At 41.6% G+C, this 27866-nt stretch overlaps 1 protein-coding gene across 4 annotated transcripts in view; it reads right to left on the bottom strand.

Annotated features, from left to right (window-relative positions):
* CLPX (caseinolytic mitochondrial matrix peptidase chaperone subunit X) overlaps positions 1-19029 on the bottom strand; it is a 33050-nt gene extending 14021 nt beyond the window's left edge. The window contains exons 1-7 of one of the 4 annotated variants that reach the window (XM_043494508.1): positions 15823-18994; positions 11932-15563; positions 11599-11759; positions 9944-10061; positions 3723-3877; positions 2991-3150; positions 1221-1262 (exon numbers count right to left, since the gene is read on the bottom strand). In XM_043494508.1, coding sequence (XP_043350443.1) covers positions 1221-1262; positions 2991-3150; positions 3723-3877; positions 9944-10061; positions 11599-11759; positions 11932-12010 — 715 coding nt within the window. In that variant the 5' untranslated portion in view covers positions 12011-15563; positions 15823-18994. Of the gene's footprint in view, positions 1-1220; positions 1263-2990; positions 3151-3722; positions 3878-9943; positions 10062-11598; positions 11760-11931; positions 15564-15822 lie in introns of those variants that run through there. The other 3 variants (XM_038419141.2, XM_038419142.2, XM_043494509.1) reach the window with 3 other exon arrangements.
* Between the last annotated feature and the right edge of the window lie 8837 nt (positions 19030-27866).

Raw genomic sequence — 27866 nt, 5'->3', positions numbered from 1 at the left:
GACTGGATTGCAACAAACACAGTTAGCATAAACACCAAAAAAAGAGGAACTGCATTCACATAGTGTATGATTCCATAAGAAGATTTTTACATATTTGAGAAGATATTTCAAAGAGAAATAGAAATTGTATAGTAGCTTATCTAAAGCATTCTAGTATATTAAACAAGTGCATACAAAATTCGTAGTCCACACACAAAGCAAGTTACCAAGTATTTTCTCCTATACATAAATATATAAAAACAAAAGGCACTAAGATACCATAATGCTGGCAAAGTATAAGAACTTAGATAAAACTGGCAAACTACTAATATACACAAAAACAATGTACAGTTACTCTAAAAAGTGACTTTATAAAAATAACTCCTAACAGATCTGTGACCTATGAATATTTAGTGGTAAATTAAGGTCTTTATTTTTTAAACACTTCTTTATTCGTTAGTACTGCAGTGTCAACAGAAAGACAGGAGTGTGAACTGGATTCTATTCCTTTTCGTCCATCAGCAGAATTTTAAATAGTTCCAATTGCAAGTCAGAATTCTGTAATTTAAAGAAAATGGAATTGACCAGGTGTAACTAGGATTATAAATTGGTCTGCAGAAGCCTTATTACAGATGGATGGTGCATGAGGCAAGAAGAACCCAGTCTGAAAGACAGCGTGCAGTTAGAAAAAATACTTTACTTGTGAGCTGAGCAAATGTGACCAGGTGTCAATGAGACAAACATGGAACAGCACAATGTCATTTTGACAGTTACTTTTCAGAGTACAACTACGATGTAGCAAATACATTAATATAACATTGAAGGATTAATACTATACAAAAGTTGGCATGAGGCATTACCTACTAGGCAGTGATTCACATTTCCCTTTGCCTTAGACATTTGGTGTCAGATAGAAATTCAAGGAAAATATACACTGCAAATATCTCTGAGTAAATAAGTCTAATATTTCACTCTTTTTAATCAAGGTTAATTCTTGGTAAAAATACTTATTTAGAAACTTGTGGGTTAACACTTTACCTGCCTTCCATGTAGAATTATATACAAGGTCAAATCCTGTTCGCCTCAGTCACAAATGCTCTTTGAAGTCAATGGACTACTTGTCTGAATAAAAGTAAGCAGGATTTGGCCCATAATTTCTACCAAGCCACCACTAAACTACTGTTTGGATGTTAATTTCAAGGTAGATATTGCAGAGGAGGACATGAGGAGAGTTCACTTACTTGTAAATCTGTACTCATCCTCCCGTCTTCTTATTTCTAATTCTAAGAGAGAGAGGATGAAAACAGTAATATAAAAAAAAATTATATTTGCTCCACCTCTTGCCCTCTTCTGAATACATTTCATGGTGTAATCAACCTCTTACAAACAAGAAATACCCATGTTAGCTTTTATTTATCAGATCTAAGAGCTCCCTATTTGGGACTACTTAGTCATCTAAAACTGACTACCTGCTTCCTCTTGATTACAATAACTTAGCTGTTTCTACATCAAAATCTTAAAATACAAGACACTTAGTAACAAAACCATCCCATTTTTAATCTGATTTTAAAAAATTATCTTAAACTAGCATTGTAATACTTTGATATAAGATTATTCTACATATTTTAAAAGACTATCAATTATAATTGTTCATTTTAACTCTCTCTGGGGCAGGAAGTGTCTCTGTTCTGTGTCTGTATGGCGCCTAGCATGAGATCCTGGTCTGTGCTTAGACCATTAGTCAGAACTGCAATACATATAAATAATACAATTAGAAATCAGAAACAGTTTTAAGATAATATACAGACTATATGACTATTAAAGCATCATTTTTGTATGCAGTTAGCATACGAAGCCTTAGATTTCAATTCAGAATGACACTCTTTATAGATCAAACTGAGCCTTGAATCAGTTATCATAATTTAATCTCACTTCTAAAAATAAAGTAAACTGATACTACTGCATAATTATTGTGCAGCTAAAGCACTGCCAACAAGTAACCTCATATGAACTTGTTGGATATTTAACAATATTAAACTGACCAACAGTTTCTGTTGACTTAGGAGCAAAAATATGTAGTTAATTATTCATCAGGTTATACTAAATAGAATACAATTTCTCTCTTAACCCCCCCCCCTTAGTTGTTGCTTGCAACTGAACACTAAATCTGTTGCTCAAGTAGTAAAGCAGATTAAGAAAATGTTAATAGGCTCACTTTATAACGTAATGTCAGATTCACCTGAAAGAGTGCCACCAACAGATGCTAAAAATATTTTTATAAGTTAGAAAATGCCCATGATGCCATAAGTTACAAAATTTACAACTAGTCAAAGGTTAAAAAGTACACCATGCAGCTAAAAATCATTTAAATACAGAACAAAACTAAGAAAATTTAAAATTACTTTCAATTAACGAGTGTTAAAAGTTATTTACTTTTAGTCATTTGTGTTACATCTTTACTTCTTGCACATCACTCAGCTTGGCAAACAAAGACAATTCACTTTACTTGCTGGTTCTCATGCACTGACAAGATTGCAGCATATGAAAAAGCAGTTGCAAACATTTCAGAAGCTTTAAATCTAAGCAAACCTTTTATTGAAATATATTAATGGAGGCATACATATTAATAGAAGGTTTCAGAGTAGCAGCCGTGTTAGTCTGTATTCGCAAAAAGAAAAGGAGTACTTGTGGCACCTTAGAGACTAACAAATTTATTAGAGCAGCTGTAGCTCACGAAAGCTTATGCTCTAATAAACATATTAATAGAAGTTTTTGAAAATGTTTGCTTTTATCTAGCATTTATACCTACATATCCAACAAAATCATTTAAGGAGCCAATAATATATGCTTCATGCAGGTATCACATACCACTGAATTCATCCCAAGTTTTACATGCACAATAACTGCTTACATTTATTATAGCACCATATATGGCAATATTGCATGAGTACAGGAGAAAAGTCCACAGAGACAATATACTTTATCAGAAAAATATGAAGCATTTTACAAACCTCTTGGTGTTAAAGAAGTCTGCTTTTCAACTTCTGCTTGCTGTCTCAGATTAGCTGGGATATTGTTGTATATTCTTTTGTAATGATTGTACACAGCGACTGAAAGCACCTTCTTAGCAAAACACTGACCAACAACATACTTGTCGAGGTAGTTGTAAATCTAAAAAATAAAATTAACTTAATAAATAAATAAAAATAATTATATTTCTAAGCCACCCATGCACCATCAAAGCATTACAGGGTGCCACAGGTACAAAATTAATAAATACAGACAACAGATATCTAAAACTGAACAAAACCTGAGTTTAAGAGAGACATCAAATTCTGAAATTCTAATGCATAAAAGGAGCTGAACTCCAAGGCTTTGGAGCACAATGTGCATGGCCCATAAATGGAGGCTATACTAACTGATCTAAACAGACTTGATTTTTAAATTTTGTTTCATGGTCTGTGATATAAACTAATAAAGGTTATGGAACTGAGTATTAACTATCCAGTACATAAATACAACCAAATATTATGAAACTAACAATTTTTCCTTCAATAAAATACTTCACTATGTCCTATAGAATACGAGCAGTAAATCTTTAAATCTGGGAGAACTAATTTTTATCATTTCTTGGAGTGATGTCCAAATTGAACGTTAAGCTTTGATACAGGATTTTTAAAATTAAAACATTCAAATATGCTATAATGCAGATAAGTAAACTGCAGTGAAATTAAGAACCATACTTTTTTCGGTGGAGGAGGTGGCTTTTGTTGGAATGCCAATTTCACAGCTTCTGCTGCTGATTCAGGCTCTTTAATGATGCTCTTCTTTGAGTCTGCCTCTGACAGCACAACAAAAAAATGGTGACATTTTTCACACTTCACAAAACGGGTGGAAGCTGTAAAAAAAAAAGTAAAACGAAGTGGTAAGTGACTGTTTAGACATTCATTCAACTTTCTATTTTCATGCTACACAGAACATAAACACCTGTAATAACAAATTTCAGAGTAGCAGCCATGTTAGTCTGTATTCGCAAAAAGAAAAGGAGTACTTGTGGCACCTTGGAGACTAACAAATTTATTTGAGCATAAGCTTTCGTGAGCTACAGCTCACTTCTTCGGATGCATTCAGTGGAAAATATAGTGGGACATTCTGTTAATCCCCTCCTCTGCCTCCAAGTATATTTTAAGATGGGATAACATCAAATCTAGAGACAATATTAGTAAATACTCTGCATTTACACAGCACTTTTCATCTGTTCACCTCAAAAGCTTTAGAAAGCATTTAACAGATGGTGAAATTCATACAGAGAGGCAAAGCAATTTGTCCAAGATCAGACAGTGACAGACCTAGGAAAAGAAGGCAGGTAGCTATTTCCAGTTTGGTGCTCTGCTCAGTAACAACTGTATTCAAAGGATGAAATTCACCCAAGTGTGGCAACGCCTTTCATGCTACTTGAGGTATGCGGAGGGAGCATAAAAAACACAGGGGGAGCTCTGTAATCCTGTATGCATAGGGGAAGACACATAATTTGGCTCTGAACAGACTAGCACAACTGAATCCACAATGCACAGAGAGAGGTAACTACTGGGCCTGGCCCACAAGCTGAAAAAGTAACAGTGCCCCCTTCATTTGTGCTCTCCTGCATGGAATTAATCAGGTTATCATGAAAGGTGGACGATGGGGTCTAGAAATTTCCTATAAGACCACAGACTATACAAAACTCTGCTTCGTGTCAATGAATGTCAAATCAATTTATATCTAATTAGTATTTCAGTTTCTTTTAATGTAGTATGGCAGTATATTGAATGGCTTCAATCCAAATATACTAACTCAGTTGTGACAATTTTTCAATTAACACATTTAGACTATAGGAAAATGTGAAGTATAATACATATGATTTCCCCTCTCTAGTGAGCAACATTTGGTTATCACTTCAAAAATTAACTAATAGTGTTCTAGATTTTTTTTTTTTTTTTGAGATGTCATAATAAATACCTCAAGAACAAAAGAGATTTTTCTTAAGAACATTTTCCTGCCTTTGGGAATCAATTTTTAGGACAGCAGCAATTCAGACTTCAAAGGAAGACAAAGAATCAGATTCAGAAATACTTTATAACAACTTGTGGACTTGCACTATTAAAGCTATTGTCTGTTTCAGAAAAGCAAAGAAAATGGCATCTGTTCTAGATTTCAAACAACAGAGCCATATTCCAACATAAGTGTTCAAGTCCTGCTCCAGCACTTGAATGTCTCTTAAGTGTGCCAAATAGGTGCAGTATGACCTACTTCGACAAATAACTACTCCTTATTAAAATGACCAGGTGAACAATCTTCTGAACTTTTAGGAAGTCTTTAGAAAACAGATTACACAGCCAAATTCTGGGTAATTTTATTGTCTACCTATGACAAGAACCAAAGCATTTCTGACATCGTGCTCATGCTTCACATAGAGCAGATGTTAGGAGAAACTCATCCAGCAGATAAGATACATACGATTCAAAATTCTGTAGCTGCAAAAATGAAATTAGATTTTTATTAAAAAAATATACAAATCTGTTCATTTTAACAGATTATCAAAGTGCTGCTGCACTGTGGAAAACATATTGCTCTTAATCCTATTCCTTTAAGCAAAGTGAACAGAGGAGATGGAACGCTCCAGTGGTACCAGCATGAACAGCTGATATAGTAGGAGGGACGGGGCAAAGTGAAGAAGAGCAAAGGTCACTCACTTGCAAGCAACCGTCCTATGATAGTACTATCGATTGCCAATATCGCAGGAAGAGTTTGTGCACTTGCACAAGCTCAGAACATCCCGGACATCCTTATTGACTACAAGTGCCATGGGAGCATTCTCCTCCCTCACATAATGCTAGCATTCAACATTAGCACCACAGAACGAACATGAATATAGTCACTCTCTTAAGCATGGGAACAAAAGAAAAATAAAGAAGAGGCATTATATTTTGCACTTTTACAGCAGCTTTCATTGGAAGATCTCAAAGTGCTTTACAAACATTAAACCTCCTAATAACCCTCTGAGGTAGCTACTTCCCCCATGTTACAGATAGGGAAAAATGCAGCACAATGGTGATTTTCTCTGAGGTCAGAGCAAGTCAGTGATAGAGCTGGAATTAGCACTAAGATCTTCTGACTAGGAGTTTCATGCTCTGAACACTAGTTCATGCTCCCTCCCACAGCTGTGACAAAGGAAAATAAGATCACTTAGTTTTCACAACAATGCTCATTTTCAAATAGGAAGGAACCAGAACTACTAGAAAACTGTGGGAGGTTGTTTTTTTGGTTTGCTGAACACTGTGGTGATGCCTCACAGATACTGTAAATGTAAACTTCACTTATTTTAGACTCTAAAATGATAGGGTCAATGGCAACTGGCAGAACATTTTACATCACCAGCTTCACAGAAGGTCACACTTTTTAGCAATTTCCCCAGGACAGAGGAGGTATAAGAAGCCCTGCAGATCTCCAGAGCCAGCAATAACGTTATATTAATAAGTACACACAAATGTTTATGCAATAGTTCCAATTTCAAATAACTTCACTGGCATGATGAGATCTGCAAACGTTTAGATACAACAACAGGTAGTGAAAAAGACGTTAAGCTTGGCTGTTGACTTGGTTCCCATGGCATGCTGAAGGCTGTGCACACTACAAGTCAGTATTTATAGTGGTAAGGTGCAAGACATGTCACACCACAGCAGAGCATTGCATCAAGTTTTTGCACATATCATGTGGGTAATAGTATTATTTAAAAAGCTTGAATCTGCACTCTGGGTGGAGATAGTTACTACACTGCAATTGCTCTAAGAGAGCATGATGTCAAGGAAAAAGGGGCAGGAAAGCCACTAATTTCCTAACAGGTTTCAACATGACAAGAAAACCCTGCTCTGGAGTATGCAAAGGGCAGGGAGTTCATCCCGGCAGAATGAGGTGATGACGATGCCTGTTTTTAAGAGTACTTGAATGAGCAATACTTGGGCTCAAAAGACACAGGTGATTTTGACTTCACCTCTCAGGCATGAATTTTATCTCACAGAGGGAAGCACTGATCACAGGCTTTCCCTCCACACAGCCCGACACCTAATGCCAGGTACAAGGAGCGTTGAGCAAATGGGTAAAAACCACCAAGATCTCTTTAATCCCTCCAAAGAGCCCAGAAAAGAAGATGAGTGTGTTGGAATAGCAGAGAACCACAAAACTATTGTGTAAGGTTTGCAGCAATGTGATGAAGAAGCACATTACAAACAAGCTGCACTGGAATGTCAAGTTGTCACTCCACCACTCAATGGCTTTTTGCAAATTGATTCATTTATAAAGAAGCTCTTTGACTCAATTCCATTTTAGCATTCTGTTAATCATCTCAAGATGAGTACAGAGTTAATTTAATATTTAATTTTTTAAGTGTGTGGGGCATATACTGGATAAATGTGTTTTCCTTAGTCAGTAAACATGTAATTAAAACCCTGATGATTTACAAGTCAAAATAACAGGTTTGTTTTGTCTTTTTAAACTAGTGGCATTACAGGCTTAGTTGAAAATGAAGTTACTGTCTGTTTCATAGAATACAACCACCCATTAATGGAATGGGAATAGAACTTGGATGGGAATTTTGACAATTTAAGGAGGATTCGAACACAGCTTGCTTCCCTACAGGTATTCTGAATTCTATAGTGCAAATAAACCCAGAAAATAAAATAAGTAGAGTAAAACAAAAACAGATTGAGTTAGGGAAAAAATGTACTCAAATTAACAGCTTGAAAGAGAACTGGAAAAAGATGTAAGGAGTCCAATGGATTCAGGAAGAAATTTTGATGTAAGCCTTAAAGGAACATCTGAAAAATTATAGCAACTACAACTGATTTTCTTAAAGATCATAGTTACTAGGAATCCAATGACAGCTCTCCCTCCGTTCTGTCTCTCTAACAAGCCCTAACAAAAGAAAAGAGTTGGTTCCACTCTTACTTGTTGCAATGCTGCATTGTATAAAAAGACTCTTTAAATCCCAGTATCTCGAGAGGGATGAAAAATAAGGAATATCCAACTGCCCAAAAGAGGCCATCCTCTCGCTGTATCTTGATGCTTGAGTTCTCTCAAACTCCCATCAGCCTCAATCCTCCAGATAAGGAAAGGTAATTGGTTTTTAGTCTTATGTGCCCATGATATCCTGGTTAGATTCCAGTCTGGCTCTGGTCTTCTTTTTAAATTGAAAATATCTCATCAGCCAAGCTTATCTCCCACACCATAAGAGTATGAACTTCATGGTAAGATCACTTCTAAACACAGGTTAAAGTATGTCTCTCTCTGTTGTCCATGGACCCAACAAGTTTGATCTCTGCTCTGAAGCAGTTCTTGGATGATATTTCCAGCTGGATGCACAGAAACAACCTCATCATCAACCCTGGTCTTGATGGTAACATAGGTGGAGATAGTAATTTTGAGACTCAGTTTCCTGATGTCTTTGTTTACAACTGGGTGTCTTTAGAAGATGGTGAGTCAGATTAAGAATCTTTTCCTCACTTTCAACTACACCCTTTCTGTGGAAAGTCCCATATGGTTAACAGGGTCTGAAGTGTTTAATTCAGCTGTACAGTTAGGGCTGGATTTGCAGAAATTCTGAGCATATATATTTTTAACTGAAATCAACAAACGCTGCGGGAGCTTAACACTTCTGAAAATCAGTCCCTCTCACACTGATCCTTTATCTATCTTGGGACTATCTTGCAACACCAAGACATGTCCCTGGGACCATAAAGTTGGATTACTGCAGTACCTTCCTATCAAGGCTTATCTGTTTGCAGCTTGTTCAGAACAAAGCATCAGAAATCTGCTTTTTAGTTTAGGTATCTGTGATATTACACCTACCCTGCACTCTTTACAGGGACTTTAAATTGACCTTGTTTTTAACCCTTAACAGCACAGGCCTGGCTATTCGTGAGACCTCATCCTTAAGTCTCGTCAAAAGAAGCTGATGAATATTTGTGCTCTGACAACCCAATTTTTAGAGACCTCTGTCACTTGTTAGGTAAGCAAGAGTTTGTGCTTCACTCTAGTAGACCCTAAGGCATGGGATTTGTGCTGCTCTACACTACTGCCTCAGCTTATCTGTCCAAAGTGCTTTTAAGTACGACTACTTTTAATCCTATAGTTGTATTCCTTTCCCCCATTGCTCCTCCATTCAACATCTCTGGTGTGCTACAACCTCTTTAATCTTCTGTTTAAAAGGGTTAATTCTAAATATTTTAAACTGAATGTACTAAAATTCTTGCTGTATAGTATACCAAGTGTCCAGGGAAGGCAAAGGCTGCACTTCAAATATAAGGTTGATCTTCAGTGGTGGTCTGGCATTTGATGTTAGAAGATTTTTTCCCCCATTCACTGTGAACTCAACTACTCTTCTGAATACACTATGGCTCTTATTCTGGCCTACAAGGTCCAAAACATATATTTCTTCTAAAATATTCTAAAATGTGGTAATTCTCTTAGTGGATCAGCAATTCATAGTACTCTTCTTATTGCTTAAGAAAAAGGTTTTAAATGGTAAATAAGCAAAAAATCATGCACATGCTCAGAAAGCAAGTTAGGAGCTGAAGTAATATTGTCTACATGAACACCTCTTCCACTAAGATACAAAATGTAATAGTTAAAATAAGCTTACATTGTTCACAATATTGCTCTCCATACCGTTGACCAAATTCTGCTCCTGATTATACTTATGCAGTTCCTCCTGATTTACAACGTCAGTGACATTATTCTGGATTAACACCATCATTGCAGGATATTTATATGCATGGCATAAGTATCTGAAATTCTCAGTATTCAGAATAAAACTTAGCTATCAGAACAGAATTGTTAAAATTTTAGTTTGGCAATAATGTCAATGTTTTATAGAAATGGAGAATCACCCATATAAATCAGAACACAATAATACTTTGTTAATACTTACACACAAAGGTCTCTACATGTGTGCACAGGTCACCACACTTTGGGCACCGCAGCTGGTTTCCTCCTTTCCCTGAGCTTCCAGAACTAGACTTTTTACTGCCTCCCTCACTGACAGATTTCTAATGAGAAACAATAAAATCATATTTCAATTATTAGTTCCAGACAATGAATTTCAGATTTTTTTAATCATACCACAGTATATAAATGAAAAAAGTTAAAAATTGGCCGCTAAAACTGTTTATTTTCAGTATTTGAAAAAAGACTTCAAACATCTACAGTAAAAGAGTTTAAAATTTTATGCTTAAAAACAGGCTAACATCTTCCTATCAACAAGCCAGAAGAAGCACCGTATCACAAGAGACAGAAGAAGTGACAAGTGATTTTGGATGATCAACCGGAAATACGTTTGAGACACCCGGTTTTTAAGAATGTACTGGCCACCCATCCTCTCAAAAACAGGCCCTTTCCAGGTGTCTCAAAATGAGTACTCAGAAATTAAGGCATCCAAAATCACAAGCCCCTTTTGAAAATTTAGGTTCTAACAACTAAAGGCATCAGTTTCCAAACTTTTGAAAGCTGAGCCACAATTTGGTAAAATTAAATGAGTTGTGTGCCCTCCTGCAGTTCCATGACACGTTATTAAAGGCCTATCCATCTCAACATCTAAATTAAGGCACATCCCACATTTTGGGAAATAATAGAAATATCTTCTCTCTCTCTTTTTTTTTTAAAAACATTCTTTGATTAGCAATGAAATAGCTAACAATGTTGACACTTGAAATATCTTAGTTAGCACTCACTGAAAGATGGGGCTGTCCATATCTCAAAACTATTGTTTCAGGGTCTCTGCAAACTTGTATAGACAACACTACATTGGTTACGCCCTCTTTACATTTTGAAGGTTTTCTCTGTAATCATAACAGCTATAGACTGGCTTTAAAAATATATATACACACACAGAAGCCTCTGAATAATTAACACATCTGTCCATGCCCCATGGCTAGTCCTTCACATTCCACAAAATATCAGTGTAAGGAAAATTACTGAAGTATCCCATACACCTTCCAAAATCCTAATTGCTGACTAAGGAACAACCCATCAGGTAAGCAGATTCTTCAGGTGTATGATTATTAATTGCAGGTACAAGAGAAAGAACAGGGTAAAACAAAGATTAAAGGTAAGTTCATAACAAGAATAGCAATTAAACATATAAGACTAAAATGAGTCTTTTCCACAAAGCACTCTTTCTTAGTTCCATAGCAACATATTACAGAAGTAATTAGAAAACCAAAACATGTTTGGTTTAAAGAAACCAAAATAAGATGTAGTCAGTTTTTTAAAAAGTGTTAAGACTTTCAGATACCACTTCTATCTGAGTTCCTGCAAATGTCTGTTATTTTATAATCATATTTCACAATATTTTCAAAATATTTATCACACTTTTTGCTGTTTGAAAGACCCAAACAATTGGGGGAAAGTGACAATAAACTAAGTATTTGTGCCTGTGACAGTACACAAACCATACAATGAAAATATTTTTCCTCTAATCTTTTCAGTTACAGTAATCTGAAGGGTAACTTGTAACAGTAGGTAAAAATTTCAGAAAGAGGTGTGGTTAAGAGATCCCTTAAGCAATAGGTAGTGTATGCAGACTACCTTATTGCCATCGCCAGAACCGTCCTTGCTTGTGCCATCTTTTGAAGCAAAGTATGCTGGTGTTTCTGAAAAACTTCTAAAAGGAATCCTTCTTAGAGACCGAGTTTCAAAAGTCCCAATTCTTCCTAAAACAGCGAGACAAGTACGACCACAAGTAATACCTGGAAATGAAACAAATCCTGTAAGTCTGTGGGACACATATCTTGCTCCCCACAATTCAAACAAGCTCTTCGCATAAAATAGGGAAAATATGCCATGTTATCTATTATTAGTTTGCTTTATGGTGTAAGAGAGAACAAGATATAATAGTTACCACTCTAGTTAGTATTTTACCATTTATCAGAAGAAATCTGAAATGCCAATATATCGTGTATCGAGACCCCCTTTTCCCAATTTCCTGAGTCCTTATCATATGGCAGTGAAAAGGACTTTGAAGGAAAATATGACTTTCCTTTTGGTCAAAAAGTCACCAGCATTTCAGAACAATTCCAAATAGGATTTATTTGAAAGTTCCTTCTGAAGCAGAAGAAGAGCTACAGTTAGATGAAGGAATACAGGCTTAATTGACTTAAGGAAGTCAACAGAACACCGAACACTACTTCTAAAGTCTTCACAGGGATGAATATATTTTCAATCAAGTTAACAGGTTAATTCGGCAGACAGTTCACATACAGTGGGCATTTGAATTGTATAACAATTTAAATAGTATCCCCAAAATACCTCACTGTGTATACACACATCCCCACAACATTATATACTACCATGAGGAAAAATACAGATTGAAAATGACAATGTAGATCCCATTTTTTACACCATTATAGCGTAGTGAAGATTTCTACTAGCATTATAGTCAAACAACAATTAGTCAGCTGTACTCAGTTAACATCAATCCTCTAGATTTGTGTCCAAAATGTACTCACAATACAAAAGTAACCACTTAATATACTATTACACATTCTCTCACCTAACACATTAGCAGTGGCAACAAAGTCATTTAATGATTTTAATAAGTGTAAGTTTATCAACAACTCTAGTTTGAACGAAAAATCACATTAATCAAAATCAGGCCTGGACTGGGCTGCCATCAGGATTAAAAAGGAGAGCAATTTTTTGTTAAACTGTATAGTGATTAATCAAGGCCATGTCTATACTAGGAACGCTTTGCAGTTCTAGATATACCAGTTTCTTATATCAGCAAAACACTCCTCCTACGGACACAGCTTATACTGGTAAAACTGCACTTTTGCTGATATAGCTTATTCCAGTTCCTCACCCCTCGACCCCCCAAAAAACCTCACTCCATAAAAATAACCTATACAATGTATAATAGAAGCACAGTTTTGCAGGTTTTACACTAAGGATTTTAGCTGGCACAGCTAGGTCTGTCAGGGATCAGACCTCCTCATGCCTCTGACCACCATAGCCATGCCGTCAGAAGCCTGTAGCGTGGACATGGCCAAACTATCAATAGAGGTTAGTTAGCAAACAGTACTACAGTTCAGCTCTCCAAACATCACTTATCCAAGATAGCATCATGTCCTCACCTCAATAACTGTCATATCAAAGATTTTCTTGCTAATCCAAAATTATTTCAGGTCCCCTGCAACATTTAGGTAATTGAGGTTATATTATGCTAGTGACAGTTACAGAAAAGCGCAATCAGGATGAAAAAAAGATCAACCTTTAACATGTATTATGAAATAAGGTAACTGCAGAGATAATAATGAAATGACCTTTGAAATGTCTCGTAATCATATGAAATGTACCATGTAAGTGTCTTAGCAGTGTAGTACACTGGTCTTCATTTGGCAGAATCAGAATCCTTGACACTTACTCATAAATATTTCCAAAAGTCAGTTTCCAGGAATTTTCAGAAGGTCATATTTGAAAAAACAAATTCTTCAGGGGGAAACGTAGGGGGGCTGTTATGTTTGGCAGCATGGCTATCTTCTATAAACAGTGGGTACAAATTTTAAATTAGATACTCTATTTTTAACTTTGACAGTTTTAAATGATTTGTTTCCAACATGAAAAAAACTCATCCATTAGGCTACCCAATCTGTTGGTAGTCTTGCAATAGCCTGGGAGAAATACTCCACATGTGGGTGGTTATGAGCCCACCTACACTATTCCTACAGTTTTAGAAGCTTTTACATAGATTAAAATACAAGAAATGGTACAAAATTCAAGTAGCAATGATACATTTGAGATCTAGATTTCATGTTAGGGAGCTACTACACATAACTAGTAAACAATGTGAGGGGAATTCTAAAGGCCGACCTACAGGAAAATGCTACTTAACAATAATGATATAGCAGTATAGCGTCAGCTCCTATTTTTTTTATTCCAGCTAACTTTGGACTGGGGTAGGTGGAGGGGGATTGAACCCTGGGAAGAAATCTCATCCACTGAAAGTTTATCATCTCAGCAGAACCTTCTCAAGCAGGGACGCACAAATGAAGAGGATATGGATGATAGGATGTGTGAAGTTGGTTTGCAATGAAACAGAAAATGATTTCCAGTCATTTCTAAGACAGTTTATCATAAATCTAAGTCTATCATTTTAATTTATCAGGATTTTGTTAAAATAAGTTCAAAGACAGACATGTAATTTTGTTCCAGTATTTGATCTTCAGAGTTTTTCATTGGCTATAAATTCCCCTCAACATTACACTTTATTCCCTTAATGCACACATTTCAATATGAGAATATATCTTAAATGATTTAATAAACAACATTCTTAGGACTTTCAGCTTAAATTCTTGGTGTCAGTTGAGAGAGAGGAGGGTTTTTGAAAATGACACCTTATTACTTTAATACTAGGACAGACAATAATAAGGAAGAGTATTACACAAAGACATACATACGGTCAAAGAAAAAGCCCCTGCCAACATCTGCTACTGCAAAGTCACAACCAGTCATATTTAATCAAATCAGATTTGCAGATTTAAAAAAAAAAATAGTTTACTAGCAAGACACTACCATAAATTAAGGTAATTAATATACATGTTTAAAAGGGACACTATCAACTCAAAATATATATTTAAAAAAATAGTTGTGTTTGTACTTGACTAGTCCCTACCAATTGAAGATGTCTCTTGCCTGCTACAATAAGAGAGAAAACGGAATCTAAAGGTTCCTTTCCTTTTTGTGAATCTAAGGGAAATCATGAAACTAACTATACACAAACTGCTGACAAATGCACAAAGTAAACTGAAAAAAAAAAAAAAAAAAGATTTCTCTTTCAGTAATGGTAGGGCGGGGTGGGCAAACTTTTTGGCCCAAGGGCCACATTGGGTTCCAAAACTGTATGGAGGGCCGGGTAGGGAAGGCTGTGCCTCCCCAAACAGCCTGGCCCCCTCCCCCTTTCTGCCCCCTGATTGCCCCCCTCAGAACCACTGACCCATCCAACCCCCCCTTCTCCCTGTCACGTGACTGACCTGACCCCATCCACACCCCCCACCCCTGACAGCCCCGTTGGGACTCCCAATGCCTAGCCAACCCCCCCATTCTACGTCCTCTGACACCCCCCAGAACCTCTGCCCTATCCAAACACCCCCTGCTCCCCGACTGCCCCCTGGGATCCCCTCCCCCTTATCCAATTCCCCGGCCCCCTTACCATGCTCAGAGCAGCATGTCTGGCAGCCGTGCCACCCGGCCGGAGCCAGACATGCTGCTGCGCTGCCCTACATGAGCACGCACAGTGTAGCTGCGGGGGAGGGGCCGGGGGCTAGTTTCCTGGGCCAGAAGCTCAGGGGCCGGGCAAGACGGTCCCGTGGGCTGGATGGGTCCATAGCTTGCCCACCTCTGTGTTAGGGATTACTTGAGAAAACAGAAGATACAGAATTTGAAGTTGGTGTCCTTTCAGTACAATATTTTTACAAACACTCTGAAGTTGAAGAGCACTATTTAAATGGTAATACTAACAGTTAAATGTTTTGCTATTCAAACCTTGACAAGTCTTACTTTAAATACCATAAAAAGAAAAGGAGTACTTGTGACACCTTAGAGACTAACAAATTTATTAGAGCATAAGCTTTCGTGAGCTACAGCTCACTTCATCGGATGCATTTGGTGGAAAAGGTTTTTCCACCAAATGCATCCGATGAAGTGAGCTGTAGCTCACGAAAGCTTATGCTCTAATAAATTTGTTAGTCTCTAAGGTGCCACAAGTACTCCTTTTCTTTTTGCGAATACAGACTAACACGGCTGCTACTCTGAAACCTTTAAATACCATGACAGTCTATCAATTTAAAAGGATTCTGCTGGGCTGTGATACTATTTACTGTGTGGTATTAGCCATGATACCATGACAGTTGACACATTCTAGTTCAGTGGTTCTCACCCAGGGGTATGCATACTCATCTAGATATTTGTCTAGTTTTACAATAAAATGTTACATAAAAAGCACTAGCAAAGTCAGAACAAACTAAAATTTCATACAGACAATGACTTGTTTATACTGCTCTATATGTTACACACAGAAAGGGGTAACGTAGTCTGGAACGGTTAGGAGAAAGTTGTTGGCAGAGCATTTCAGGGCACCCTGCAAGAATTATCTTTTCACCCAGGCTGGGTTTAGGAAGGTGTAAGTAGGTTCAGAAGGAAAAGTTAGGTATCACCAGTACGAGTTGGTTAGATGGGAAGAAGGCTTTTCCTGATACAGAACCACCTCACAAATTTCAAAATTGGTTATTTTGGAGAAAGTTTATTGTACATGTACCTAAAGAGTAAAATAGGAAGAAATTTACTGCATCCATTTCCATAAAATGTAAGTAATCATAAAGTGCAATTTTCCAAGAATACTCCACATTCCAGTCGAATACCTGGTTTATTTCCACTCCACATTTTAGTCAAAACCTGAGCGATTCAACCTTCCCCCACCTCTATTTCACCTTTATAGCAAAATGTATTATGAAGAAACTTGTGATTGGTTAAAAAATAATCAATTCAAAACTGAACAGCTTGTTGATACACAGTAGAGTATGTTTTGCTAAATCCTTATGTGTACTGCATGAAAAATAAAATCTTTTACTCAAGTGATTGCTATGTTTGACAGCAGCTATACAATGTGCAATACCACTGCCTCAGTTCTTAGTACTATTCCATGGTATCTGAGTGCCTCACAATCTTTTAATGTATTTATCCTCAGTATCCTAGTACTGTAGGAAAATTACATTATCCCATTTTAAAGATGAGGAACTGAAACACACAGACACAAAAGTCACACGTGGAGTCTGTAATGGAGCAGGAGATTGAACTCAAGTCCCAAACTAGCACCCTAACCACCAGACCAACCTTGAATTTTCTACCATTTTCAGGGTTAGATCCATAAGTGATTGCAACAGGTGCCAACCACAAGCACCTAGGATACTGGATAAGAGTTGCAGGCATTATTATATGGCAAAATGTCTACAACTATTACAGGAAGTTGGACTCAAAAATCATTTTTTGTTACTCTGAAATTTCTAGTTTTTCACTTATCTTTATAGATTCAATTTACATTATGTATTTTGAACAAAGAAAAACACTGGATATACTGTTTATAGAAAATACTTGATTCAGATACTGACAAGAACTTTTTACCTTTTAAACTATATTTGCTTTTAGAGGGTTCGTGTGAGGTAGAGAGTTCAGAGCTGAAAATATTGATTTGAACCTCTCAGTGTAGGTCATGCTGGACTGGCAGATATGGAATCAGCTAAACGGGTCATTGCAACGTAATGACTAGCCCTTGTTGAACTACCACATTAAGCTATTGCTACTGAGGTTGACAAAATGCTGTGCCCACTACACATGCATTAAACAGGCTCTGGCAGGTTTAAAAATCCTTACCTGTGATACTAGCATCACCTTACACTATTAACATCTATGTTCCTTAATTCTTGCATTTCTAGTTTAAACTATGAAAATAAACTTGAAGGTTCCTGCCAGTCAGTCACAAGTTTATTCATAAACATGATGTTCTATTCTCATTAGTGATTAAATATTTTAAATCCTAACAAAACCCATTTGCACTTTTCTCTTAATACTAGTTTTGTAAAACTTTCTTCTAGCCACTCAATATACATTTAGGCCTGAACTAACCAAGTGGCCCTTTGGACTTAAAAAAAAAAAAAAAAAAGAGAGAGAGAAAGAAAGAAGTGAAAGAGTAAACTATTGCTTGACAAAAGACCCTACAAAGATTGAGCAACACAGAAGTCTGGTTAGAATGCCACTGGCTGTAAGAACCAGAAATACATTGCACATGGTGAATCGAGGGAGGCGATTTCTTTCAGTAAAGCCTAGACAGGAATTAATAGGAATATCCGCAACACTGCCTCTGCACTGACCCACAACAAAGCCAGCTGGATGGAGATTACTATCTCTTGCCAACTGTACATTGGTTCTACGACAAATCCATTTCAAGTGAGCTATCCTACAAACACGTTTCAATGCTTGAACTCTTGCTATAAGCAAGTCTGGCACTCTACAGTTCAATGACAGGTACGCTTCCTACTCCCCCCAACCCCCTTCTCCAAACTACCCTCTTTACAAGAGCCATCGACTGGAGCTATACAAAGAAACAAAAAACCAAGTTAGATCCCTCATTTTAGACCCGACTCCAGCCCCAGCATTGAGCTTGCGATACCTGCCGTTCGTAACTAGTCACGCAGAGTCATGAAGCCCAGGGCGATCTCTGTGGCTAACGCAGGGCACCCCACTTCCTTTGGGCCTCCCTCCACCGACTTCTGGGGGCGATCGCCCCGTCGTTTGGAAGCTACTGAGCAGCGGCTTAGTCCTTGGTGTGACAGAGAATGCAGCGGGGCGAGGAGACGAGGCACAGGCAGGGCAGATGCGTGAGAGCAGCCCCGGCACAGAGGAACGGGGGTTGTGCGGCTGGGGCTCAACCCCGCAGAGGCACGGGGAGGGGGGTGTTCGCCCCCCCCCCCGTCTCTGGAGGAGGATCCAGGCCAGGGCTCGGGGAGGAGCGGGAGCCCCAGCGCGTGGGGGGCGCTCATTGGGGCGCGGTCCGGACGAGGGTGATGCCCCAGCGGGGGGGGGGGGGGCTCGGCGGGAGTTGGCATTCAGGGCTCGGTCTCTAGGGAGCGGGGGGGGGGGAGCAGGGAACGGGCCGGGGGCCGGTCTCTGAGGAGGGAGTACTCGGCCCCGTCTCTCAAGAGGACCCCGGGCAGTGGGGGCTCGCAGGCGGGCCGCGTCATTACCTCTGTGCGCGGAAGGCAGTGAGGAGCCGAGCAGCCGCGCGGCAGCAGCGCAGGTGTTACAGGCGGCCATGGTCCCGCTCGGCCTCAGCGCCCCGCACCCCCTCCGCTCACTAGGCCTCAGGCCCGCAGCCTGCCGCGCCGCCCCCCCTCACACGGCTGCCGAGTAAACACCGCCCCTCCCCCTCCCTTCCCCCCCAACTACCGTCACCACGCTCGGCGCTTGTGTGTCGTCACGGCCAGCACGCTCCTCTCTCTCGCGAGCGCCGGCTTCCCGCGAAGCATCTTGGAACACGTAGGCCGGCGCGCTAGGAGTGACGACATGCGCGGCCGGCGGCGACCCACAGCCTCGCCGGAGCGTGGCATGCCGGGAGCGGTAGTTCAGGGGTACTTTGCATGCTGGGAGTTGTAGTGCAGGTGGGGAACTGGCAGTGGGAGAGTGGCAGGGGTGGTGAGGCGCCACCTGTTGGCAGACACCTTGTGATGATTTGGGTCAACCTGCTGATGCAGGGAGTCGAGTGATGGTACCCGGGTGTTGCCAGCGTAGCGATTGTGTCACTAGATTTAGGGACGTTTTGGTTTCCCTAGCGAGGAAAGAAGTGTCACAGCGACGGTGACAAACCTCACGACTTTCACTGCCAATTACAACATCGCTCACAAGCAGCAGCTCTGGTGTGAATAAAATCCATTCCACGCTCTTCTCACTACCTTCTGTTGCCCTAGTCCCACGTCCTAGTCCAGGGGTTGTTGCCAGCCTGAGCCTAAGAAGGAGCGAGAATTTACCAATGTACATGGCCAAAGAGCCACAGTAATATATCAGCAGCCCCACATCAGCTCCCCCACACTCCCAGCTCCCAGCGCCTCCTGCCCATTGGGAGCCCCTTTGATCAGCGCCTCCCCATCCATCCCTGCACCTCCAGATCAGCTGTTTTGTGGCATGCAGGAGGCTTGGGGGGTGGGGGGAGGAGCGAGGGCACAGCAGGCTCAGGGGAGGAGGCGGGAAGGGGTGGAGTGAGGGCAGGGCCTGGGGAAGAGTCAGGCATTGAGCACACTGGAAAGTTGGCGCCTGTAGCTCCAGCCCCGGAGTCAATGCCTGTACAAGGAGCCGCATATTAACTTCTGAAGAGCCACATATGGCTCCAGAGCCCCAAGTTGGGCACCCCTATCCTAGTCGGAAGAAAGCACATTCCAGGGTCTTGGGTGCCAGAGAGGCTGTGAATGAGAGCAAGGGTTTGAACAAAGCAATAGTTCTCAGCCAGGGTTATGTGTACCCCTGAGGATACGCAGAGGTCATCCAGGGGCACATCAACTCATCTGGATATTTGCTGAGTTTTACAACATGTTACATAAAAAGCACTAGCAAAGTCAGTACAACACTAAAATTTTATACTGCTCTATCTACGGTATACTGAAATGAAAGTACACTATTTATATTCCAATTGATTTATTTTATAATTATATGGTAAAAATGAGAACATCAGCAATTTTTCAGTAATAGTGAGCTGTGACACTTTTGTATTTTTATGTCTGATTTTGTAAGCAAGTAGTTTTTAAGTGAGGTGAAACTTGGGGTATGCAAGACAAATCAGACTCCTGGAAGGAGTACAGTAGTCTGGAAAAGTTCGTAGACACTGGACTAGAGCCCCTGCTGGCAGAATAAATGCTTAGCACACAACTGGGGCTCAGTTTGATTCCTTGGTGGCAGGCACAGGGTGAAAAGCCAGATCTAATGGGGAAGGGAGGCTGGAAGAGGGGAGGGTACACAACCGCCCTTAGGGGGAAAGTTATGATCTTCTGCTCATAAAAAGTCAAAAACCATTAGTGACCAGGGCAGGCACCACTCCCTGGGCGAGGGTGATGCAGGAAAAAACATTTGTCAACAGATCTTTGAGCCTTTGGCCACTGAAATGTTAACTGATCAAAATCCCCCTGCAAGGAGTGGGAAGCCGACTTGTCTAGCTGGGCAATTCCTTGGGACTCTGCTAAACCTGCCCCCCGTTACTAACTTCTGCGCTTACCCTGCCCAGGCAAGAGAATAGTCCCAGCTGCTGAACAAAAAGCAGCAGCCAGTCTGGGTGCTCCCTCTCCAGCTGGATAGTCTTGGCAGCTGAGTTATTATCACTGACCGGCTCTATTTGTGTCTCTCAGCTGGTAGGGGTCTGGCAAGAGGTTTCTGGCTGTCCTGGTTACACAGGGCAGGCTGGGGTCCCCCCTATCTCTTAACCTGGGCATTTGTCCGCTCCTCCAGCCCTCTCTTTGAGGCTCTGCTCCCTGGGGACAAGGTCCAGATTCCCTTAGCCCCGCAGGGATGAGCTTTCCCGGGCAAAGCAAACCTGCCTCCCCCAGATCTAATGGGGAAGGGAGGCTGGAAGGGAAGGCTCCCCCTCCCCTGCTCCGTTCCGCGCTGTCCACAAGGGGCAGTTTGGTCTCTTCAGCCATAGAAAAGGTTATTCTTTGTGCTGATCAAATCCCATCAGAGCAGGGGAGGGCAAACTACGGCCCGCAGGCCACATCTGGCCCGCCAGCCATTTTAATGCAGCCCTCAAGCTCACACTTGGGAGTGGGATCTGGGGCCTGCCCCACTCTGGTGCTCCAGCCAATGAGCAGGGTCGGGGGCTGTTCCACGCGGCTCCTGGAAGCAGCAGCATGTGTCTCTCCCCCCCCCCCCGGGTCCTACGCATAAGGGCAGCCAGGGGGCTCTGCTCTGCATGCTGCCCCCACCCCAAATGCCGCCCCCGCAGCTCCCATTGGCTGGGAACCACAGCCAATGGGAGCTGCGGGGCAGTGCCTGCGGACAGGGCAGCGCACAGAACTGCCTGGCTACACCTTCGTGTAGGAGCCAGAGGGGGGACATGCCACTGCTTCCAGGAGCTGCTTGAGGTAAGCGCTGACCGAAGCCTGCACCCTTGAGCCACCCCCCTGCACCCCTGCCCCAGCCCTGATCCCCCTCCTGCCCTCCAAACCACTCAGTCCCAGCCCAGCGCACCCTCCTGCACCCCAAGGCCCTCAGCCTCAGCCCCACCCCAGAGCCCGCACCCCTAGCTGGAGCCCTCACCCCCCATGCCCCAATCCCCTGCCCCAGCCCAGATCCTCCTCCCACCCTCTGAACCCCTTGGTCCCAGCCCAGAGCACCCTCCTATACCTCAAACCCCTCATCTCCACCACAGAGCCTGTACCCCAGCCAGAGCCCTCACTTCTCCCACAGCCCACCCCTCCTGCCCCAGCCCAGAGTCCACTCCCAGACCCTGAACTCCTCCTTTCTGGCCCCACCCCAGAGCCCACACCCCCAGCCAGAGCCCTTGCCGCCTCCTGCACACCAACCCAATTTTGTGAGCATTCATGGCCCACTATACAATTTCTATACCCAGATGTGGCCCTCGGGCCAAAAAGTTTGCCCACCCCTGCACCGGAGGGTCACCTCTCCTCTACAGCCTAGGGCTCAGCTCCCAGCCAGCAACCCCCCCCAAACCACGCCTGAGGGGCTTTGCTGCAACTGCTGGCTCTGAATTCTCTAAACTTCACTTTGATTCTCTCTATCAGCCTGTGCGTGCATTTTGTCTGCCTCCTCTGGCTCTGGGCTCTTCCTTTCACTAACCTATCGGCACAAGATAAAAGATGGCCGGGGGAACTGGTGCAAGGAATCGAACACGGCTTTGCAGGGTCACCATTTCCACAGCACCAATTGCCTAGCCTTTCGTTTGCTTCCTCTCCTTCTTTTTCCCGTTTATTGTCTTTCCTTTTCTTTCTCCCCCATATTCTTAACTTCTTCATTCCCCCTCTCCTTTTTGTCAAGAATTTATTCCCTTTCTCCGGTTTCCCTCTGATTGAATCTCATGCAGAAGATCCCTTTGCATTTCGCTCCTCTGGATGTTTTTGCTACCAGGCTAGCTGTCGCTGGAGTTGTCTAGAAATGCGCAGATCCCTGTTCCATCCCCCCCCCCCCACTCCCAACCTTCTTCCTCCCCAAACAACTAACCCCCAGGCAGACAGAATGCACACACGCACGAGAATCAAAACCCAAGAAAAGGACGATAAGAAAAGACAAAAGGATCTAGAGAATGTACTGGCAATGGCAGAAGGAAAGCTGAACAGAAGGACTTAGGTACTTGAAGAATAACCAGAAGAGACTTTTGGGGAGTCATTAGGAATGAACAGTTGAACAATAACTGTGTTCATGTTATAAAAAAAACAGTATGACATTTGCTTTAATTGGGATGATTATAACGGATAGCTGTGTCCAATATTTTAAAAAGTAGAGACAATAAGTGGGCAATGGGTTGAGGGAGGGGGTGATCCACAGGTGCCAGAGATTGGAGAAAATAGAGAGGGGAGGGGCCCTTATGGGCTCTGTGTAAATCTCCCTCGTGTAAGTTAAACAATCAGATGGTAATCTACCTCCAAGGGTGAGGGTTGAAGTCCCATAAGTGGAGAATGTATCTCCTCTGGACTGTACCTCTTACGGAGGTGAGTACAGGAGTTCAGGGTTCAGCAAAGCATGGTCTTTAGGGACTGATTTATATGTTATGTTGGTATTTTATTTTTGGATTTAAACTAAGGGGAATGCAGGAGAGGGGAGTGAACTGGGAAGGTGGTGGGGAATTGATACAAGAAATTGCTATGTAAGTTTACAAACAGAAATCAAGCCATATTCAGGTACAAATGTGTGAATACAACTTAATTAGAAATAAGAAAGATGTTGGCCACATCATGCCATCAAATAGCCAAAGGACCCAATCATTTCAAGTTTTTCCATAAGCTAAATAATATAACATAAGAATGGCCATACTGGGTCAGACCAAAGATCCATCTAGCCCAGTATCCTGTCTTCCAACAGTGCCCAATGCCAGGTGCTTCAGGGGGAATGAACAGTACAGGTAATCATCAAGTGATCCATCCTGTGTTGCCCATTCCCAGCTTCTGGCAAACAGAGGTTAGGGACACTTCAGAGCATGGTTTTGCATCCCTGCCCTATCTTCCATGAACTTATCTAGTTCTCTTTTGAACCCTGTCTTGGTCTTCACAACATCCTCTGGCAAAGAGTTCCACAGGTTGTGCATTGTGTTGAGAAATACTTTCTTTTGTTTGTTTTAAACCTGCTACCTATTAATTTCATTTGGTGACCTCTAGTTCTTGTTTTATGAGAAGGAGCAAATAACTCTTCCTTATTTACTTTCTCCACACCAAGCATGATTTTATAGACCTCTATCATAACCCCCCCCAATAATCGTCTCTTTTCCAAACTGAAAAGTTCCAGTTTTATTAATCTCTCCTCCTATAGAAGCTGTTCTGTATCCCGAATCATTTTTGTTGCCTTTTTCTGTACCTTTTCCAATTCCAATATATATTTTTTGAGATGGGGTGACCACATCTTCATACATTATTCAAATATGGGCATACCATGGATTTATATAGAGATAATATGATATTTTCTCTTTTATTATCTATTTCTTTCTTAATGATTCCCAACATTTCTGTTAGCTTTTTTGACATCGCTGCACAGTGAGTGGATGTTTTCAGAGAACTATCCATAATGACTCCAGGATCTCTTTCTTGAGTGGTAACAGCTGATTTAGACCCCATCATTTTATATATATATATAGTTGGGATTATGTTTTCCAATGTGCATTACTTCACACTGATCAACACTGAATTTCATCTGTCATTTTGTTGCCCAGTCACTCAGTTTTGTGAGATCACTTTGTAACTCTTCACAGTCTGCTTTGGACTTAACTATCTTGAGTAGTTTTGCATCATCTGCAAATTTTGCACCTCACTGTTTACCCCTGTTTCACAGGGTTGCCAGCTCGCACAACTGTATTTGTGAATCCTATATATGAAAAATAAAACTGTGTCCTGAAGGAAGACCTGAACAGAGTTTGGTCCTGGCACTAGTCCTTCCTGGGCTGGGGGAGACAGGCCAGCAGTTTACAATTATTCAGTCCATTCCACTAAATGGGAACAAAGCCTTAACAGGCACTATTGAGACAAAATGTCAGGGGCTGGCTCCTTAGGACTCGGTTAGAAAGCCACCAAACAGAGGACGCTCCTGAGCAGAGTCTCCTCAGGGAAGCTGGTTAGGAAGCTATTCCAATGGAATCTCTCTGGAGAGCAGAAGCTCAGGGAGAGAGGAACAGTCCCAGACAAAATGTACTTGCAGACAAGGACCCAAGTAGCCTAGGAGAACAAACTGGGCGTGGGAACTCCTGGGGAGCTATGGGGGATTGGCTCAGCAAAGAGTGAGGCACCAGCAGGAGAAGACTAGCATTTGGCTGAATGCCCAGAAGAGGCCCAAGCTCCAGTCAGAGAATTCAGCCTGGGAGTGCTCTGGGGGTAGAGGAGCAAAATATAAGACTGATTAATCCACAGGTAGAGAGTTTCCAGAAAAGTAGCCGACAGAAGCTTTTTTATGTTTTCATGTTGTCCTTTTCTGTTACATCAATGAGGCCCTTGGAAGAAGGTGCTCTTTAATACTACAAAGGTCTATTTGGACTTGTTTATACCCTGGCTGAGGGAAAACTGAGGCAGGGGCCACCTGCAGTGTTGTGTCTGATCATAGGGGACACAGCAGACTGATCTCCACAGCATTATGAAAACCTAGAGCTATAATTCTGGAAATAAATACTATGTGTACGCAGCAATTCTTGCAACAATGGTTGGAGAGAATATTTGGGTCAGTTCTCCTCCCCAATCAATATAAATTTCTAGTGCCATCTCAGAAATAGCATTCACTTGCCTCAAAGCACTGTAGCTCAAAAAAAATTCCAACAATAAATCTAAACTGAATGTGGCTCAAGTCACTAAATCAACACTGAGAACACCGTGACAAATCCTTTTGCACAGAACTGTCAGACTACCAGCCTGCAGCACTACAGTGAAACGTGCAAAGCTAAAGCAGACTCTACCAAACGCAGAACCGTAATTATGAAGGTACAAATTGGAGACACAAATAGTAAACAGTGAAAACCCAGGAAGAATTGATCGCACAATATAATACGACCCAAGAGAAATTGAAATGGGGAGGTGTATATATTTTACTTCAAGATCCAAAATACACAGGAATTTGAGAAAGATCTTTCTTCAGATTGTCAGAACTGATAAAAGATTTTACATTTAAAAAAAAGAGGCCAAACTGTGTACACCTCTGGGGAAAGAGATGTAAATCATAACATCATGCCCTGGACAACATGCAATCTGATCAGGAATGGACAGAAATGACAAAGAGACATGGGTCAAACTCCCAAATACCTGGTATAGACTTATCCTGGGTAGAAGGTACCTACCTCTGACAGAAGCTGGGGGGTTCTGTTTCCTTTTGGCATTTGGGCAACACTTGCAGAGCTTGTGATACTGGCCACATATGGATGAACTGCAATGAGTTGATCCTGACTTTCCTCTCAAGTAATGGGGCAGAAGAAGAAACTTACTACTTGATCCCTTTGTGTGTTAAATTAGGCACCTGAAAACCATCTGTCCATCCCTGATAGTGGAGTTATATAGCGCAACGATTCCCAACCATGGATCTGATGCCTCCTGGGGGGCCACCAGCAGGTTTCAGGGGTCCACCAAGTCAGGCCAATGTTAGACTCACTGGGGTCCAGGCCAGAAAGCCGAAGCCCTGCTGTGCTTTCCCCAAGCCCTATAGGCACCAACTTTTCCCAGCACTGGTGGGTGCTCACCCTTGCCCCGACTCCACCCCTGCCCTGCCCCCATTCCAACCCCTTCCCCAAAGTCCCCACCCCAACTCCACCCCCCCTGCCCCTATTGGACTCCTTCCCCAAATCCCTGCCTTAGCCTCGCCTCTTCCTGGAGCGCTCCGCGTTCCCCCTCCTCCCCTCTTCCTCCCAGCACTTGCTGCTGCGAAACAGCTGTTTCCCGGCAGCAAGCGCTGTGAGCTAGCGGGAGAAGCGGGGACATGGCGCACTCAGGGAAGGAGGCAGAGGCAGAGCGGACGTGAGCTGGGGTGGGGCGGGGAGCTACCAGTGGGTGCAGAGCACCTACCAATTTTCCCCCGTGTGTGCTCCAGCCCCGGAGCACCCATGGAGTCGATGCCTATGCCAAGCCCTGCCACCTTGGGCTGAAGCCGAAGCCTGAGCACCTTAGCTTCGCAGGGCCTGCTGTGGCATGGGGCCCCAGGCAATTGCCCTGCTTGCTACCCCCTAAGGCGAGCCCTGGCTTTTATATGCAAAAAAAAACAGATTTTGTGGCACTGGTGGGCTGTGGAATTTTTATAGCATTTGGGAGGGGGGCCCTCAGAAAGAAAAAGGTTGAGAACCTCTGATATAGAGGGACACTGCAGTATGCAGCATGAATACTAGTTGCTTTTTTGTAGTTTCTGATAAATTTTTGGATGGATTTTGAGCCTTATGAAATACAGGTTTAACAGCACTATCTACAGCCAGACATAGGGCAGATAGGTCTCTCGCAATGTTTGCTTCTAATGCTGTATCTACAGAGCTCCTTTTGAAAGGCCTGTAACGGGAGAAGCAGGGGAAGTGCCTTCAACAACTGAAAAGCACAGATAGAAATGGAATGACTTGCACTCATAAACCATGGAGGTCTGGGGGAAAGGTACTGTTGGCTTCAAGTATGTGTGCTATTTTATACATTAAGGTTTGTTGCCAAATGTATACCAAAGTTCATTCAGACGTTTTAAGATAATTAACTAAACCTGGACTTCTGTGGCATTAATATCTCTATTTTTAATTAGACTTGAATTGAACTTTGAATAAAACTCAGGAAAGTGGTCCAGATTTATGAAATAAGATTACGATGATAGCTACCTCAGCCCAAATCTTCAGAAATCTTTTGTCACTAGAAAATCTAGTGTAGGGTTCAGATGATAGTTTGTATGAAATATACAATCTAAAATGAAGAAGTACTTGTGGCACCTTAGAGACTAACACATTTATTTGAGCATAAGCTTTCGTGAGCTACAGCTCACTTCATCGGCTAAATTTGTTAGTCTCTAAGGTGCCACAAGTACTCCTTTTCTTTTTGTGGATACAGACTAACATAGCTGCTACTCTGAAAACTATCTAAAATAAGATCCAATCCTGCAAACACGTA

This window comes from Dermochelys coriacea, chromosome 10, assembly GCF_009764565.3.
Source record: "Dermochelys coriacea isolate rDerCor1 chromosome 10, rDerCor1.pri.v4, whole genome shotgun sequence".
Classification (NCBI taxonomy): domain Eukaryota; kingdom Metazoa; phylum Chordata; order Testudines; family Dermochelyidae; genus Dermochelys; species Dermochelys coriacea.
This window is presented reverse-complemented; position numbering and strand designations above follow the sequence as displayed.